General features: G+C 56.3%; 1 protein-coding gene across 2 annotated transcripts; it reads right to left on the bottom strand.

The window, feature by feature from the left end:
- Positions 1 to 7983: 7983 nt before the first annotated feature.
- LOC101945728 (uncharacterized) lies at positions 7984 to 12464 on the bottom strand. Of its 2 annotated transcripts, none has more exons than XM_065576001.1 (3): positions 12334 to 12464; positions 10729 to 11087; positions 7984 to 10118 (listed from the first exon to the last, which is right to left on the bottom strand). In XM_065576001.1, exons 2-3 carry the CDS (start codon positions 11048 to 11050, stop codon positions 9826 to 9828), a joined length of 615 nt encoding a protein of 204 aa, XP_065432073.1. In that variant the 5' UTR covers positions 11051 to 11087; positions 12334 to 12464; the 3' UTR covers positions 7984 to 9825. The 2 variants fall into 2 exon arrangements, with proteins under 2 accessions (XP_065432073.1, XP_065432074.1); XM_065576002.1 differs by lacking the exon at positions 12334 to 12464 and adding an exon at positions 12140 to 12296.
- Between the last annotated feature and the right edge of the window lie 10 nt (positions 12465 to 12474).

Raw genomic sequence — 12474 nt, 5'->3', positions numbered from 1 at the left:
CCCCCGCCCCCCCCCCCAGCATTTCATAAGCAGCACAGCAGTAAACGTTGGCTTTTGGTTTTAGAGCCAAACCACTGCTACGTTTGTTAAATCGCCATACCAGCCCCCCGCCCCCCATATTGTATTGCACTTGCCTGCTAACTAAAATGACTCACCTTAAAACGGTCTTAAAGAGACCACCGGGCTTATGGTGAGCTTAGAAGTTCACTGCTGCAAGAAGTCTTGCAACATTGCCTACTGCTCCAGAGAATCGGTAACACAACTTATAGCTGGAGAGACAGCATGGTCCAGTGGTTAGAACACTGCCCTGGGACTCTATTCCCAGCTCGCTCTCTTTCTGTGGCTGCGAATGAGTCACTTCCCCTCCCCGAGCTTGTCTGTGAAACGAGGACAATGAGACTGACCTGCTTTGAGATCTATGCATTGTCTGAGAGCTCATAAGAACAGCCAGACTGGGTCAGACCAATGGTCCATCTAGCCTGGTATCCTGTCTTCTGACAGCAGCCGGTACCAGATGCTTCAGAGGGAATGAACAGAACAGGGCAATGATTGAGTGATCCAGTCCCAGCTCGTGGCCATCAGAGGTTCAGGGACACCCAAAGCATGGGTTGTGTCCCTGACCATCTTGGCTGAGAAGTTCATGGAGGATAGGTCCATTACTGGCTCTCATTCTTTTTGGACCCCAGTTACCCTTTTGGCCTTCACAACATCCTCATCTTTTTGCAGCTCCCGGCCTGCTTGCTATCTGTCCTCCCCGCTGCAGCCAGCTCCCTCCTTGCTCGCTATCTGTCTTCCCAGCTGCAGCCAGCTCACAGCTGTTCAGGCTTCTGCCTCCAACCATTTTGCTCTCATGTAGCCTCCCTGTGTGCCCCCATGCACCAGGCTGGGGGAGGGTACAGACCCCCTGCTGGCTGGATGTGGTATTGGCTGGGTCCCGCACTGAGAGCCAATGGGTTCATGCTGGCACTTTAACACATTGAGGTGGGGGAACCGCGGCTTTAACTTGACTCGAGGCCTCATCACCACTGGGCATTTAGAACATGCTGAGAGCCGGCATTTGCTAGTGCCCCCCCTTGGGCCCAGCTCCGACACGGCCACTGGGGCTGTTTGCTTGGACAGGAGCCTGGAGCTGCTCATGTCCCTGCTTTGGTATTGGGCACGGAGGCAGCGATCAGACCTGCACCACTCCCACTGCAGGGCCCGGCCTGGCCTGTGCTGGCCTTGTGTAGCTGCTTTGCTGCAGCAATGCTTGTGCAAACTGGCTGCAAATCAGTAGGACCTCCCCCCCCGCCCCAAGGAATCCCACCAGCACACAGTGCCTTCCCCACAGTCACAGAGCGGGCTCTGCACCCCAACCCCACGACATAATATATGGAGATATACCTATCTCGGAGAACTGGAAGGGACCCCAAAAGGTCATCGAGTCCAGCCCCCTGCCTTCACTAGCAGGACCAAGTACTGATTTTGCTCCAGATCCCTAAATAAACACAACAAGGAGTCTGGTGGCACCTTAAAGACTAACAGATTTATTTGGGCATAAGCTTTCGTGAGTAAAAACCTCACTTCTTCGGATGCAGATCCCTAAATGGTCCCCTCAAGGATTGAACTCACAACCCTGGGTTTAGCAGGCAGGGGGACGTCCCAATAATGGGTGGGGGTGTGGCCACAGTAGCCCAGCCCTCTGGCTATTCCCCAGCTGTCATAAGGCCGATAGGGACCATATACAGCATATTCCTAACAGGAGAGCCATGTACTAGACTATTTTTTAATCCCACCCCGTAATACCCACTCCCACCCGCACCCGCATTGTTTCTTGCATTTGTATCCCGCTCCCACCCACAAAAACATCCAGTCCCACAAATCCCACAAGAGAGAGAGGGACTCCCCCAGCCTACTAACAAAACACAACAGTCGGTTAATATATTATATATATAAATGGAATTCAGACAATTTTTACCACTAAAAGAATAAAACAAATCTTGCTTAAACCATGTAAAAAAAAATACTTTAACTCCTATAATAATAGACATCAAATCTCTTTCTATTCCTCACTTAAATTTAAGTATTAAAACCTTTATTTTTTGTGTAAAAAACAACTTGCTTTACATTGCTGAAATTCTATTTATGACAAACTGCTGTCGTGTATATCCCGTATAGGGTCAAAACAAATTGCACCACAATTTTTCCTTAAAAGATGCAGATTTTTTGTAATGATTATAAAAAGTTGTTTAAAAGCCTGGAATGTTTTAAACCGCTTAAGCACCGTTTTTAGAAATCGGAAACAAACCATTCAAGTTACTTATATGTCAGGATTACTCTTGCTTTCTGAAAAACATTTAGCAGCAAAACTGCTCATCGCTCTAGGGTTTTGATAGAAAGAAATTTTAAAAAGAGGCTCAAGCTAAGTGACTGAAAAGCTCAATTTAAACAGCAGGTGCAGCTAAACTTGCATTTTGTTTTCCCGCAAATTACCACAGTCTGTTTTTTTGCCCACCCAATTCCGCCCGCAACAAAGTACATTTTACCTGCTCCCGCTGTGATGACAGTGGGTTCTGCGGGATCCCAGTCCCGCTGCAGGGCTCTAGCTATTATTAGTCTGCCCTGGCCAGTAGAGGAGCCAAGTAGCCCCAGAGCAAGGCAGCTTCCTGCCCCTCTTGCAGGGCTCTGCACCGGGGCTGGGATGAAATCCAACCACGTGGGGTCGTGCTGTGATAATAATCTGTGAGAAGCAGGGTCTGAGCTGTGCTGGCTTTGAGGACGTTTATTTCTTTGCAAGTACAAAAAGGCTTCAATTGTGCTTCTTGGTAAAAACGGTCTTTAAAAAAGAGCTGCCTAGACGAGACCCCAAGGAGAGATCGGGAGAGTGGATCCCCCAAGGACAGAAGATCCCCAGGTTCTTCGTCGAGTGATGTCCCTGTGAGTACTCCACTTCAGATGTCGGTGTGTCCTGGCGCCGGGGATACACCGACACCTGAAGTGGTGCACCCATACGGGGACACATCTCAAAGAACCTCAGTTACTGTACCAGGTGAAGGGAGAGGCCTGGGGGACTGGATCCCAGCTGCACTCAGGGAATCTTTACAGGAGCTGCAGACTCCAGATTCCAGGCAAGGGAAATCCCAGCCATGCTCAAGTAATCTGTGTCTGTCCCATGAAGGACTCTAGACAGACCCCCAAGGGCCAGGGCTCTCCCTTGACTGGAGCCCTGCAGAATTTGGCCCTGAGCAGACAGGATGCAGAGTGAGAACTGGGGCTGGATTGGCTGAGGGAGGCACCAGATCCTGAGATAGTGGCCCAGCAAGGACAACATGACACCTGCTGCTCCTGCCCCAGGCCAGCTGGCTGGGGGCTGGTAGAATCCTTAGGGAGGGAGGTCGGGGGGGGGGAGCCCAGCCCCAACAGGGTCTCCCACTTTATAGCTGCCCCAGATCAAGTACAAAAAGGCTTCAATTGTGCTTCTTGGTAAAAATGGTCTTTAAAAAAAGAGCTGCTTAGATGAGACCCCAAGGAGAGATCAGGGGAGTGGATCCCCCAGGGAGAGAGGATCTCCAGGTTCTTCATCGAGTGCTGTCCCTGTGAGTGCTCCACACACCGACACCTGAAGTAATGATCTTAAAAAAACCTGAAGTGTGATCTATGATGATCACGAGTACCTCCTCCTCCTTCTGCCCCACCCCTGGATCCATTCCCTGGGGCTGTCCTGGGCCCCCTGCTTGGACTGACCCACCCCAGCGGGATGGGGGAAGCAGCCAGACACATCTGGGGCCTCACTCAGTGGCACTTGAGGCTGCTGGCTGAAAGTGGCTTTAAAGGAAGTACATCTGGCCCCCTGAGTATCCCTCCTCCTTCCCTGCCTGGCTGGGGTAGAGTAATGGGAGCTGCTGGACACTGAGCTCTTTGGAGAATCTGGCCATGTTTTCCCCATTCCACATATGGGTAAACCGAGGCACAGGGCAGGATAGAGGCCAGCATTTTCCAAAGTGGCCATTGATTCCTGGGTGCCACCCAGGGCCTGGTTTCTGAGCACCCTCCACTTTGGCTAAGATCAATGGGAGCGGTGGGTGCTCGGCCTCTCTGCAAACTGGGGGGGGGGTCTTAAATCAGACACCCCAAAACTAAAGCACCACTGGCAATTGAATCAAGGCCCCAGAGTACCATGCTAGTCCCTTAACCACAAGGCCACGCCATCCCCTGGCCCAGGGGGTCTCAACTGCTATAGAAACTCCATGGCCCACCAGTGCCACAACAATTGTTTTTCTGCATATAAAAGCCAGGGCCGGTGTTAGGGGCTAGCAAGCAGGGCAACGCCTGGGGTCCCACGCCAACGGACATTGCTCAGGCTTCAGCTTCAGCCCCGGAGGCGGGGCTCAGAGCCACAGAGTGTCTAACACTGGCCCTGATCAGAGACCTGCTGCCCTGAACTAAGCCCCCCAGATCTCCTTAGGCACTGCGTGTGCCCCAGAGGCAGGCGAGGGCCTCGCGCTGGAGGAGCACCTCGTCCTGGGAGAGGATGGAGCAAAGGTGTTTGATGGTGGCGTCCTGCCTCGCTCGTTTCCTCCACTCCAAGAGCATTTTGATGTTGCCGGGATTGTTCTCCTCGATCTGCTCCAGACAGTGATTCTCCAGGCCCAGGAACTCAATGCCGATCTGCCTCCAGGTCTTGCCCATTTTCCCTGCCAGCTTCATCAGCTACTGCTCTGAAACCAGAATCTTCCTTTCTGGGAAAGAGGGGAGAGAGTCAGCCAGGAGACTGGCTACGCAGCCACATGGGAAGCTCCAGTCACTTGCTGCCAGCGCTCCTGCCCTGCTCCCCACAGCGCCCCCTGCTGGGTGAGCCTGGGACTGGCAGAGCTGGGAGCACCCCCAAAACCAGTGCTCCTGCCTCACTCCCTACATCACCCCCAGCTGGGAGACGCCAGGGCAGGATTAGCTGGCTGTGTCACCCACAGCCAGTGCTCCTATTGGTGCTCAAATTACAGGGGTCTTCAGAGGGGACTGGGCCCCCTTATTACTTTTACTACCTCACTGCTGTCTTATAGCCCCCTTAGTTCTCACTACTATTTAAATTAAAGCAAGCCACTCGGTATTCAGAGCCCCTCCTATTTTTCCCATCATTGGAGCTCTGACTGCTGCCCTTCCCCTTACAGTGCCCCCTGCTGGGAGAGGCTGGGAACAGAGAAGCTGGGAGCTCTCCACTCCTGTCACTGAACCGCCCTGCTCTGTGGCTGTGCTTCTTACCATAGGCCTGTGGCTCACCTGCCCTGGCGCCGCTATTTGCAGCCTCACTGTGATTTGCATCGTCGCCGCTGTTCCCAGTTTCTCCTCCTGTCTGGAGCTGGCCGCCCTGGACCAGGTCCAGCCTTGGGATCTTGCGCAGCACCTGGCTGGTGACATCTAGCGCTTTCCGGGTGTATTGCTGCCACAACAGCTCAGCCACCTGGATGCGGGAGGCGCCGTCCAGCTTCCCGCGGCGTATGTGGGGAGCCGTGCCCACACGGAGCAGGTGAAACTTGAACTTCTCAAACTCCTCCTTGGTCAGATCATCCAGGATGCGCAGCAGCTGCTCGCCCATCGCCATCCTGGCACCTCACCCCGGAGCCCCCCGAAAGGCAGACCTGCGGGGCCCCAAAACAAACCAGCCAGGTGATTTGGGGTGACTTGGTGGAAAAGCCCCTGTTCAGTCTCTCCAGGGGACCTGCTCTCTGAATGCCCCCTCCCCACTCCATCCCTTAGACTCTGGGGTCCCCCTTTCAAAATTCCTCTGATCTCCGGGGTTCGCTGTCTGTTGAACCACAGCACCCAAGCGTCCCTGAGGGGAGGCAGCTGGGCTGAGCAGGGAAGGGTCACCTCACAGCACAGGGGGTTTCCCCAGCCCACCCCGAAAGGTCCCTGCCGTCTTGGCAGCAAGGCCACCCTGTGGCCCCTGGCCGCTCCCGAAGCCGATGATGTCTACAGGTTTCAGTGAGAGACGACCTTATCTCTGCAAAACAGCACCAGGGCCTTGCACAGACAGACAGCGTGGCTGGGACCCAGGACACCGGGGTTCTATTCCCAGCTCTGCTGGTGACCTTGAGCGAGTCACTTTGCCTGCTCTATGCCTCAGTTTCCCTTCCCCACCTTTTGTCTGTTTAGAATGCAAGCGCTTTAGGTCAGGGCCTGTCTGTGCAGCGCCCGGCATGATGGGGCCCTGGGGCGTCTGGGCCCCATCGTGGCACTTTGTGTCGGGGACACTCCTAGGCTGCCCTGCGCCCCCCCCCGATACAGGGCACCCAGAGGTGCTGGAGCCAGGGCTTGAAGTGGTTCCCATCCCAGCCAGGGTTTACAGTTTGGTCCCACGGCTCCCAACCTCTCCACCCCCACCCCGTACAAACTTTCCCACGGCACCTCGCCCCGCCCCGCCCCACCCCACCCCGAGATGCGGATGCTTTTCCAGCTACTCCCGCCCCCGGCGCCGCCCCGGTCCGGAACCCACCAGCCTGGCCCGGCTGCAGAGCCCCGGGGGCCGGGAGCTGCAGGGGGGCGGGATCGCAGCCCCCCCCCCAGGTCCTACCGACCTCGGAGCCCCTCCGGGGTGGACCCCGCCCCGCCCCGCCCCGCCCGGCTCCGCCCGGCTCGGCTCCGCGCCGCCTGTATCACCTGGCGGGAAGACGTCCCGCTCCTCACCGCGCACGCGCAGGGTCGAATCCCGCTATTTAAAAAACAACAAAGCGACACACACGCGTGACCCAGTTCGCGGGTGGGGGGGTCCGGGATTCCGCGCCCCGGGAGACTCCCTCCCCCCCCCAACGCAAGGGGGGGCTGCAGGGCTTCCCTCTGCCCCATGCCAAGGCGGGCAGCGTGCGGGTCTGGGCTGCGCTCGCTTGGGAAGGGAGCTGCTGGGTGTCCCTGGGCCCCCCGTGGGGCAGGGGCGGCTGTGGGACCGCCCGGGTCACGCCGGAAGGGACCCTGGCCAGCATCTCGCCGGGCCTCCCGTACAGCAGAGAGATCCCCAGGGCCACAGGCTGGCACAGCCCTGGGGGTGGCACTGAGTTGGACCCCACGGGCCCCTGCCTTGGCCACCTCTGTGGGGAGGACACAGGGCGGGCAAAGGGCACTGAGCCGCCCCGCAGAGCAGGGGCTGAGGAGTGGATGGGGCGGAGGCTGCGGCAGCTGGAGACTGGTTCTGTGCCCCCTCGCAGCTGCTCTGGAAATGTCACTGGGGTGCCCAGGCAACCAGCCCGTGGTACCCAGGCCTCCCCCTGCAGGGTCTTTGAACCTCCTCCACGTCCAGATTTCATTTAACAGATTATCCCACCGCATCCTCCTCGCAGACCTCAAAGCCCTTTACAAACGGGAATGAATTAATCCTTCCCGCACCCACCAGAGGGCAAGCAGTCGTGTCACCCCTCTGTCCTACCCATGGGGAAACCGAGGCACAGTTGGAACGCATCAGACTGTCCTGACTTCCACCAGGAGCAGGGTTGAGCAGGGAAAGGCGGCTGTCCATTGGGATTCGCTGCCCGCCAGAAAACCTATCTAAGACAATTTACAAAGATGCTGCAGAAGATATACACTTACCAGAAGAAGAGCTCTGTGGAGCTCGAAAGCTTGTCTCGTCCACCAACAGAAGTTGGTCCAGTAAAAGATACTGCTTCACCCACCTTGTCTCTTATATATTCTGGGACCAACATGACTACAACAACCCTGCTGTTGCTCTGGCCCGTGCACACCCCAGCGCAGGTCACGTGCACCCGCTCCCACATTATTTCTTGCATTTTTATCCCACTCCCGCCAACAAAAAAGTTAGGTCCTGCAAATCCTGCAAGAGAGAGACTCCCCCAGCCTACTAACAAAACACAACGGTTGGTTAATTATTATATATATATATATAAAATGGAATTCAGACAATTTTTACCACTAAAAAAATAAAAAAATCTTGCTTAAACCATGTAAAAAAATACTTTAACTCCTATAATAGACATCAAATTTCTTTTTATCTCTTGCTTAAATTTAAGTATTAAAACCTTTATTTTTTTTGTAAAAAAACCAACAACTTGCTTTACATTGCTGAAATTCTATTTATGACAAACAGCTGTCGTGTATATCACATATAAGGTCAAAACAAATTGCACCACAATTTTGCCTTAAAAGATGCAGATTTTTTTTTAATCATTATTAAAAAGTTGTTTAAAAACCTGGAATGTTTTAACCAGCTTAAGCACCGATTTTAGAAATTTGAAACAAACCATTCAAGTTACTTATATGTCAGGATTACTCTTGCTTTCTGAAAAACATTTAGCAGCAAAACTGCTCACCGCTCTAGGGTTTTGATAGAAAGAAATTTTAAAAAGAGGCTCAAGCTAAGTGACTGAAAAGCTCAATTTAAACAGCAGGTGCAGCTAAACTTGCATTTTGTTTTCCCGCAAATTACCACAGTCTGTTTTTTTGCCACCCAATTCCGCCCACAACAAAGTACATTTTACCTGCTCCCGCTGTGATGACAGTGGGTTCTGCGGGATCCCAGTCCCGCTGCAGGGCTCTAGCTATTATTAGTCTGCCCTGGCCAGTAGTGGAGCCAAGTAGCCCCAGAGCAAGGCAGCTTCCTGCCCCTCTTGCAGGGCTCTGCACCGGGGCTGGGATGAAATCCAACCACGTGGGGTCGTGCTGTGATAATAGTCTGTGAGAAGCAGGGCCTGAGCCGTGCTGGCTTTGAGGACGTTTATTTCTTTGCAAGTACAAAAAGGCTTCAATTGTGCTTCTTGGTAAAAACGGTCTTTAAAAAAGAGCTGCCTAGACGAGACCCCAAGGAGAGATCGGGGGAGTGGATCCCCCGGGGAGAGGCCTGGGGGAAAGGATCCCCAGGTTCTTCTTTGAGTGATGTCCCTGTGAGTGGGGAAGAGCCCAGCCCAGCCACCACAGGGTCTCCCACTTTATAGCTGCCCCAGATCACAGGTGTCTCCTCCCGCTCCTTCTGCCCCCACGCCTGGATCCATTCCCTGGGGCTGTCCTGGGCCCCCTGTTTGGACTGACCTACCCCAGCGGGATGGGGAAGCAGCCAGACACATATCTGGGGCCCGACTGCGGCACTTGAGGCTGCTAGCAGTGAAAGTGGATTTAAAGGAAGTACATCCGGCCTCCTGAGTAACCCCCTCACCCGCACAAGGGCCTCCCTGGCTGGGGTAGAGCAAGGGGAGCTGCTGGACACTGAGTTCTTTAGAGAATCTGGCCATGTTTCCCCATTGCACATGTAGGTAAACCGAGGCACAGGACAGAGGCCGGCATTTTCCAAAGTGGCCAATGATTCCTGGGTGCCACCGAGGGCCTGGTTTCTGAGCCCTCCACTCCTGCTAAGATCAACAGGAGCGGTGGGTGCTCGGCCTCTCTGCAAGTCAGACCCTGTGTGTGTGTGTGTGTGTGTGCGTGTCTTAAATCAGACACTCAAAAACTAAAGCACCACTGCCAATTGAATCAAGGTCCCCAGAGTACCATGCTAGTCCTTTAATCACAAGGCCACTCCACCCCCTGGACTTGGGGTTCTCAACCTTTTTCTTTCTGAGCGCCATTCCCCCCGCCCCACCCAATGCTATAAAAACTCCATGGCCCACCAGTGCCAAAACAATTGTTTTTCTGCATATAAAAGCCAAGGCTAGTGTTAGAGGCTAGTAAGCAGGACAGCGCCTGGGGTCCCACGCCAGCCTACGTTGTTCAGGCTTCGGCTTCAGCCCCGGAGGCAGAGCACAGCAGGTCTTTGGCTTCCTGCCCTGGGCCCCAGAGTGGCTAACGCTGGCCCTGCTCACAGACCCTTGGTTGAGACCCGCTGCCCTGGACTAAGCCCCCCAGATCTCCTTAGGCCCGGCATTTGTCCCGGAGGCAGTCGAGGGCTTCGGGCTGGAGGGGCACATCGTCCTGGGAGAGAATGGTGCAAAGGTGGATGACTGTGGCATCCTGCTTCGCTCGTTTCCTCCACTCCAAGAGCATGCTGAAAGCTCGCAGTTTGGTGTCGCCGGGATTGTTCTCCTCGATCTGCTCCAGACAGTGATTCTCCAGGCCCAGGAACTCAATGCCGATCTGCCTCCAGGTCTTGCCCATTTTCCCTGCCAGCTTCATCAGCTGCTGCTCTGAAACCAGAATCTTCCTTTCTGGGAAAGAGGGGAGAAGAGTCAGCCAGGAGATTGGCTACGCAGCCACATGGGAAGCTCCAGTCTTCCTGGCACTTGCTGCCAGCGCTCCTGCCCTGCTCTCTACCAGGCCCCTTCTGGGTGAGGCTGGGATTGGAGTAGCCAGGAGCTCTCCTCCCAGCCACCTTCCTGCCCCACTCCCCACTGGAAGAGGCTGGGACTGGAGTAACCACGAGCTTCCTCGACAGCCAATGCTCCTGCCCCACTCCCTAGAGCACCCCCTGCTGGGAGACGCCGGGGCTGGAGTAGCCGGCTGTGTCACCCACAGCCAGTGCTCAAATTACAGGGGTCTTCAGAGGGGATGGGCCCCCTTACTATACTAATTTTAGGGACTGCCTCACTGCTGTCTTATGGCCCCCTTAGTTCTCACTACTATTTAAATTAAAGCAAGCCACTCGGTATTCAGGGCCTCTCCTATTTTTCTCATCATTGGAGCTCTGACTGCTGCCCTTCCCCTTACAGTGCCCCCTGCTGGGAGAGGCTGGGAACAGAGAAGCTGGGAGCTCTCCACTCCTGTCACTGAACCGCCCTGCACTGTGGCTGTGCTCCTTCCCATAGGCCTGTGGCTCACCTGCCCTGGCGCCGCTATTTACAGCCTCACTGTGATTTGCATCGTCGCCGCTGTTCCCAGTTTCTCCTCCTGTCTGGAGCTGGCCGCCCTGGACCAGGTCCAGCCTTGGGATCTTGCGCAGCACCTGGTTGGTGATGTCTAGCGCTTCCTGGGGGTACGTCTGCATCAGCAGCGCAGCCACCTGGATGTGGGAGGCGCCGTCCAGCTTCCCGCGGCGTATGTGGGGAGCCGTGCCCCCATGGGGCAGGTAAAACTTGAACTTCTCAAACTCCTCCTTGGTCAGATCATCCAGGATGCGCAGCAGCTGCTCGCCCATCGCCATCCTGGCACCTCACCCCGGAGCCCCCCGAAAGGCAGACCTGCAAGGCCCCAAAACAAACCAGACAGATGATTTGGGGTGACTGGAGGGAAAAGCCCCCGTTCAGTCTCTCCAGGGGACCTGCTCTCTGAATGCCCCCTCCCCACTCCATCCCTTAGACTCTCGGGTCCCCCTTTCAAAATTCCTCTGATCTTTGGGGTTTGCTGTCTGTTGAACCACAGCACCCCAGTGCTCCTGAGGGGAAGCCCCAGTGCCCAGGCAGCTGGGCTAAGCAGGGACGAGTCACCTCAGAGCACAGGGGGTTTCCCCAGCCCACCCCAAAAAGTCCCTGCTCTCAGCAGTATGCCCACCATGGGGCCCCTGGCCGCTCCCAGAACTGGTGACCTCTGCAGGTTTCGGCAAGTGACACCCTTATCTCTGCAAAACAGCAGTAGGGTCAAACAGACAGCGTGGCTGGGACCCAGGAAACCTGGGTTCTATTCCCAGCTCTGCTGGTGACCTTGAGCGAGTCACCTTGCCTGCTCTATGCCTCAGTTTCCCTTCCCCACCTTTTGTCTGTTTAGACTGCAAGCTCTTTGGGGCAGGGCCTGTCTGTGCAGCGCCCGGCAGGATGGGGCCCTGGGGCATCTGGAAGATTGTTTAGCGTGGAAATACTGAGGTGCCTGGTTTTCCCTGGGTGCATTCATGCACCTGCTCTCAGTGGTAACACGACTGGGGAGGGGAGGGGGTTGGGGAAATGGGTATTTCGGGGGTGGAAGAAGCTAGTGTGACAGGGCTAATGGGGCAAGACCGGTAGCAGAGCCCTGGCTGTCCACGCACACACGCAGACACCCCCACCAATGTGCTGCACCCCAGAGCCAGGCGCCCCAGCCCTCCCACCTCGCTCCCATTCAGCCCCGGTCCCCCCAGCTGGAAAGCCGGCAAGGCGCCCAATTCGCCCCACAGGCGGGTGGCACTTTGGGGCGGGGACACTCCCAGGCTGCGCTGCCCTGCGCCCCCCCCGATACATGGCACCCAGAGGTGCTGGAGCCAGCGGGGCTGCCCCACCCCCCGGGCTCGACGTGGTTGGTTCCCATCCTATCCCGGGCTTACAGTTTGTACGGGGCTCTCCCGGCGCCCTGATGGCACCGCCCCCTGCCCGACAGGCGGATGCTCGTCCAGCTGCTCCCGGAGCCGCCCCGCGCCCCGGTCCCGAACCCACCAGCCTGGCCCGCCTGGGGGGGGCGGAGCTGCACGGGGGGGGGGGGGATCGCAGCCCGGGGGAGCCCCGCCCGATCCCGACCCACCTCGGGGCCCCTCTGGGGCGGATCCGGCCGCCCCGCTCTCCGGGCGAGGCTGCCCGCGCCACGCCGCCGCCACGCCTTCCGCAACGCCCGGCGTGATGACGTTCCCCTCCTCGCTGCGCAGACGCAGCACGCGCGCGCGCT

The sequence above is a fragment of the Chrysemys picta genome, chromosome 22 (genome assembly GCF_011386835.1).
Source record: "Chrysemys picta bellii isolate R12L10 chromosome 22, ASM1138683v2, whole genome shotgun sequence".
Classification (NCBI taxonomy): Eukaryota; Metazoa; Chordata; order Testudines; family Emydidae; genus Chrysemys; species Chrysemys picta.
This window is presented reverse-complemented; position numbering and strand designations above follow the sequence as displayed.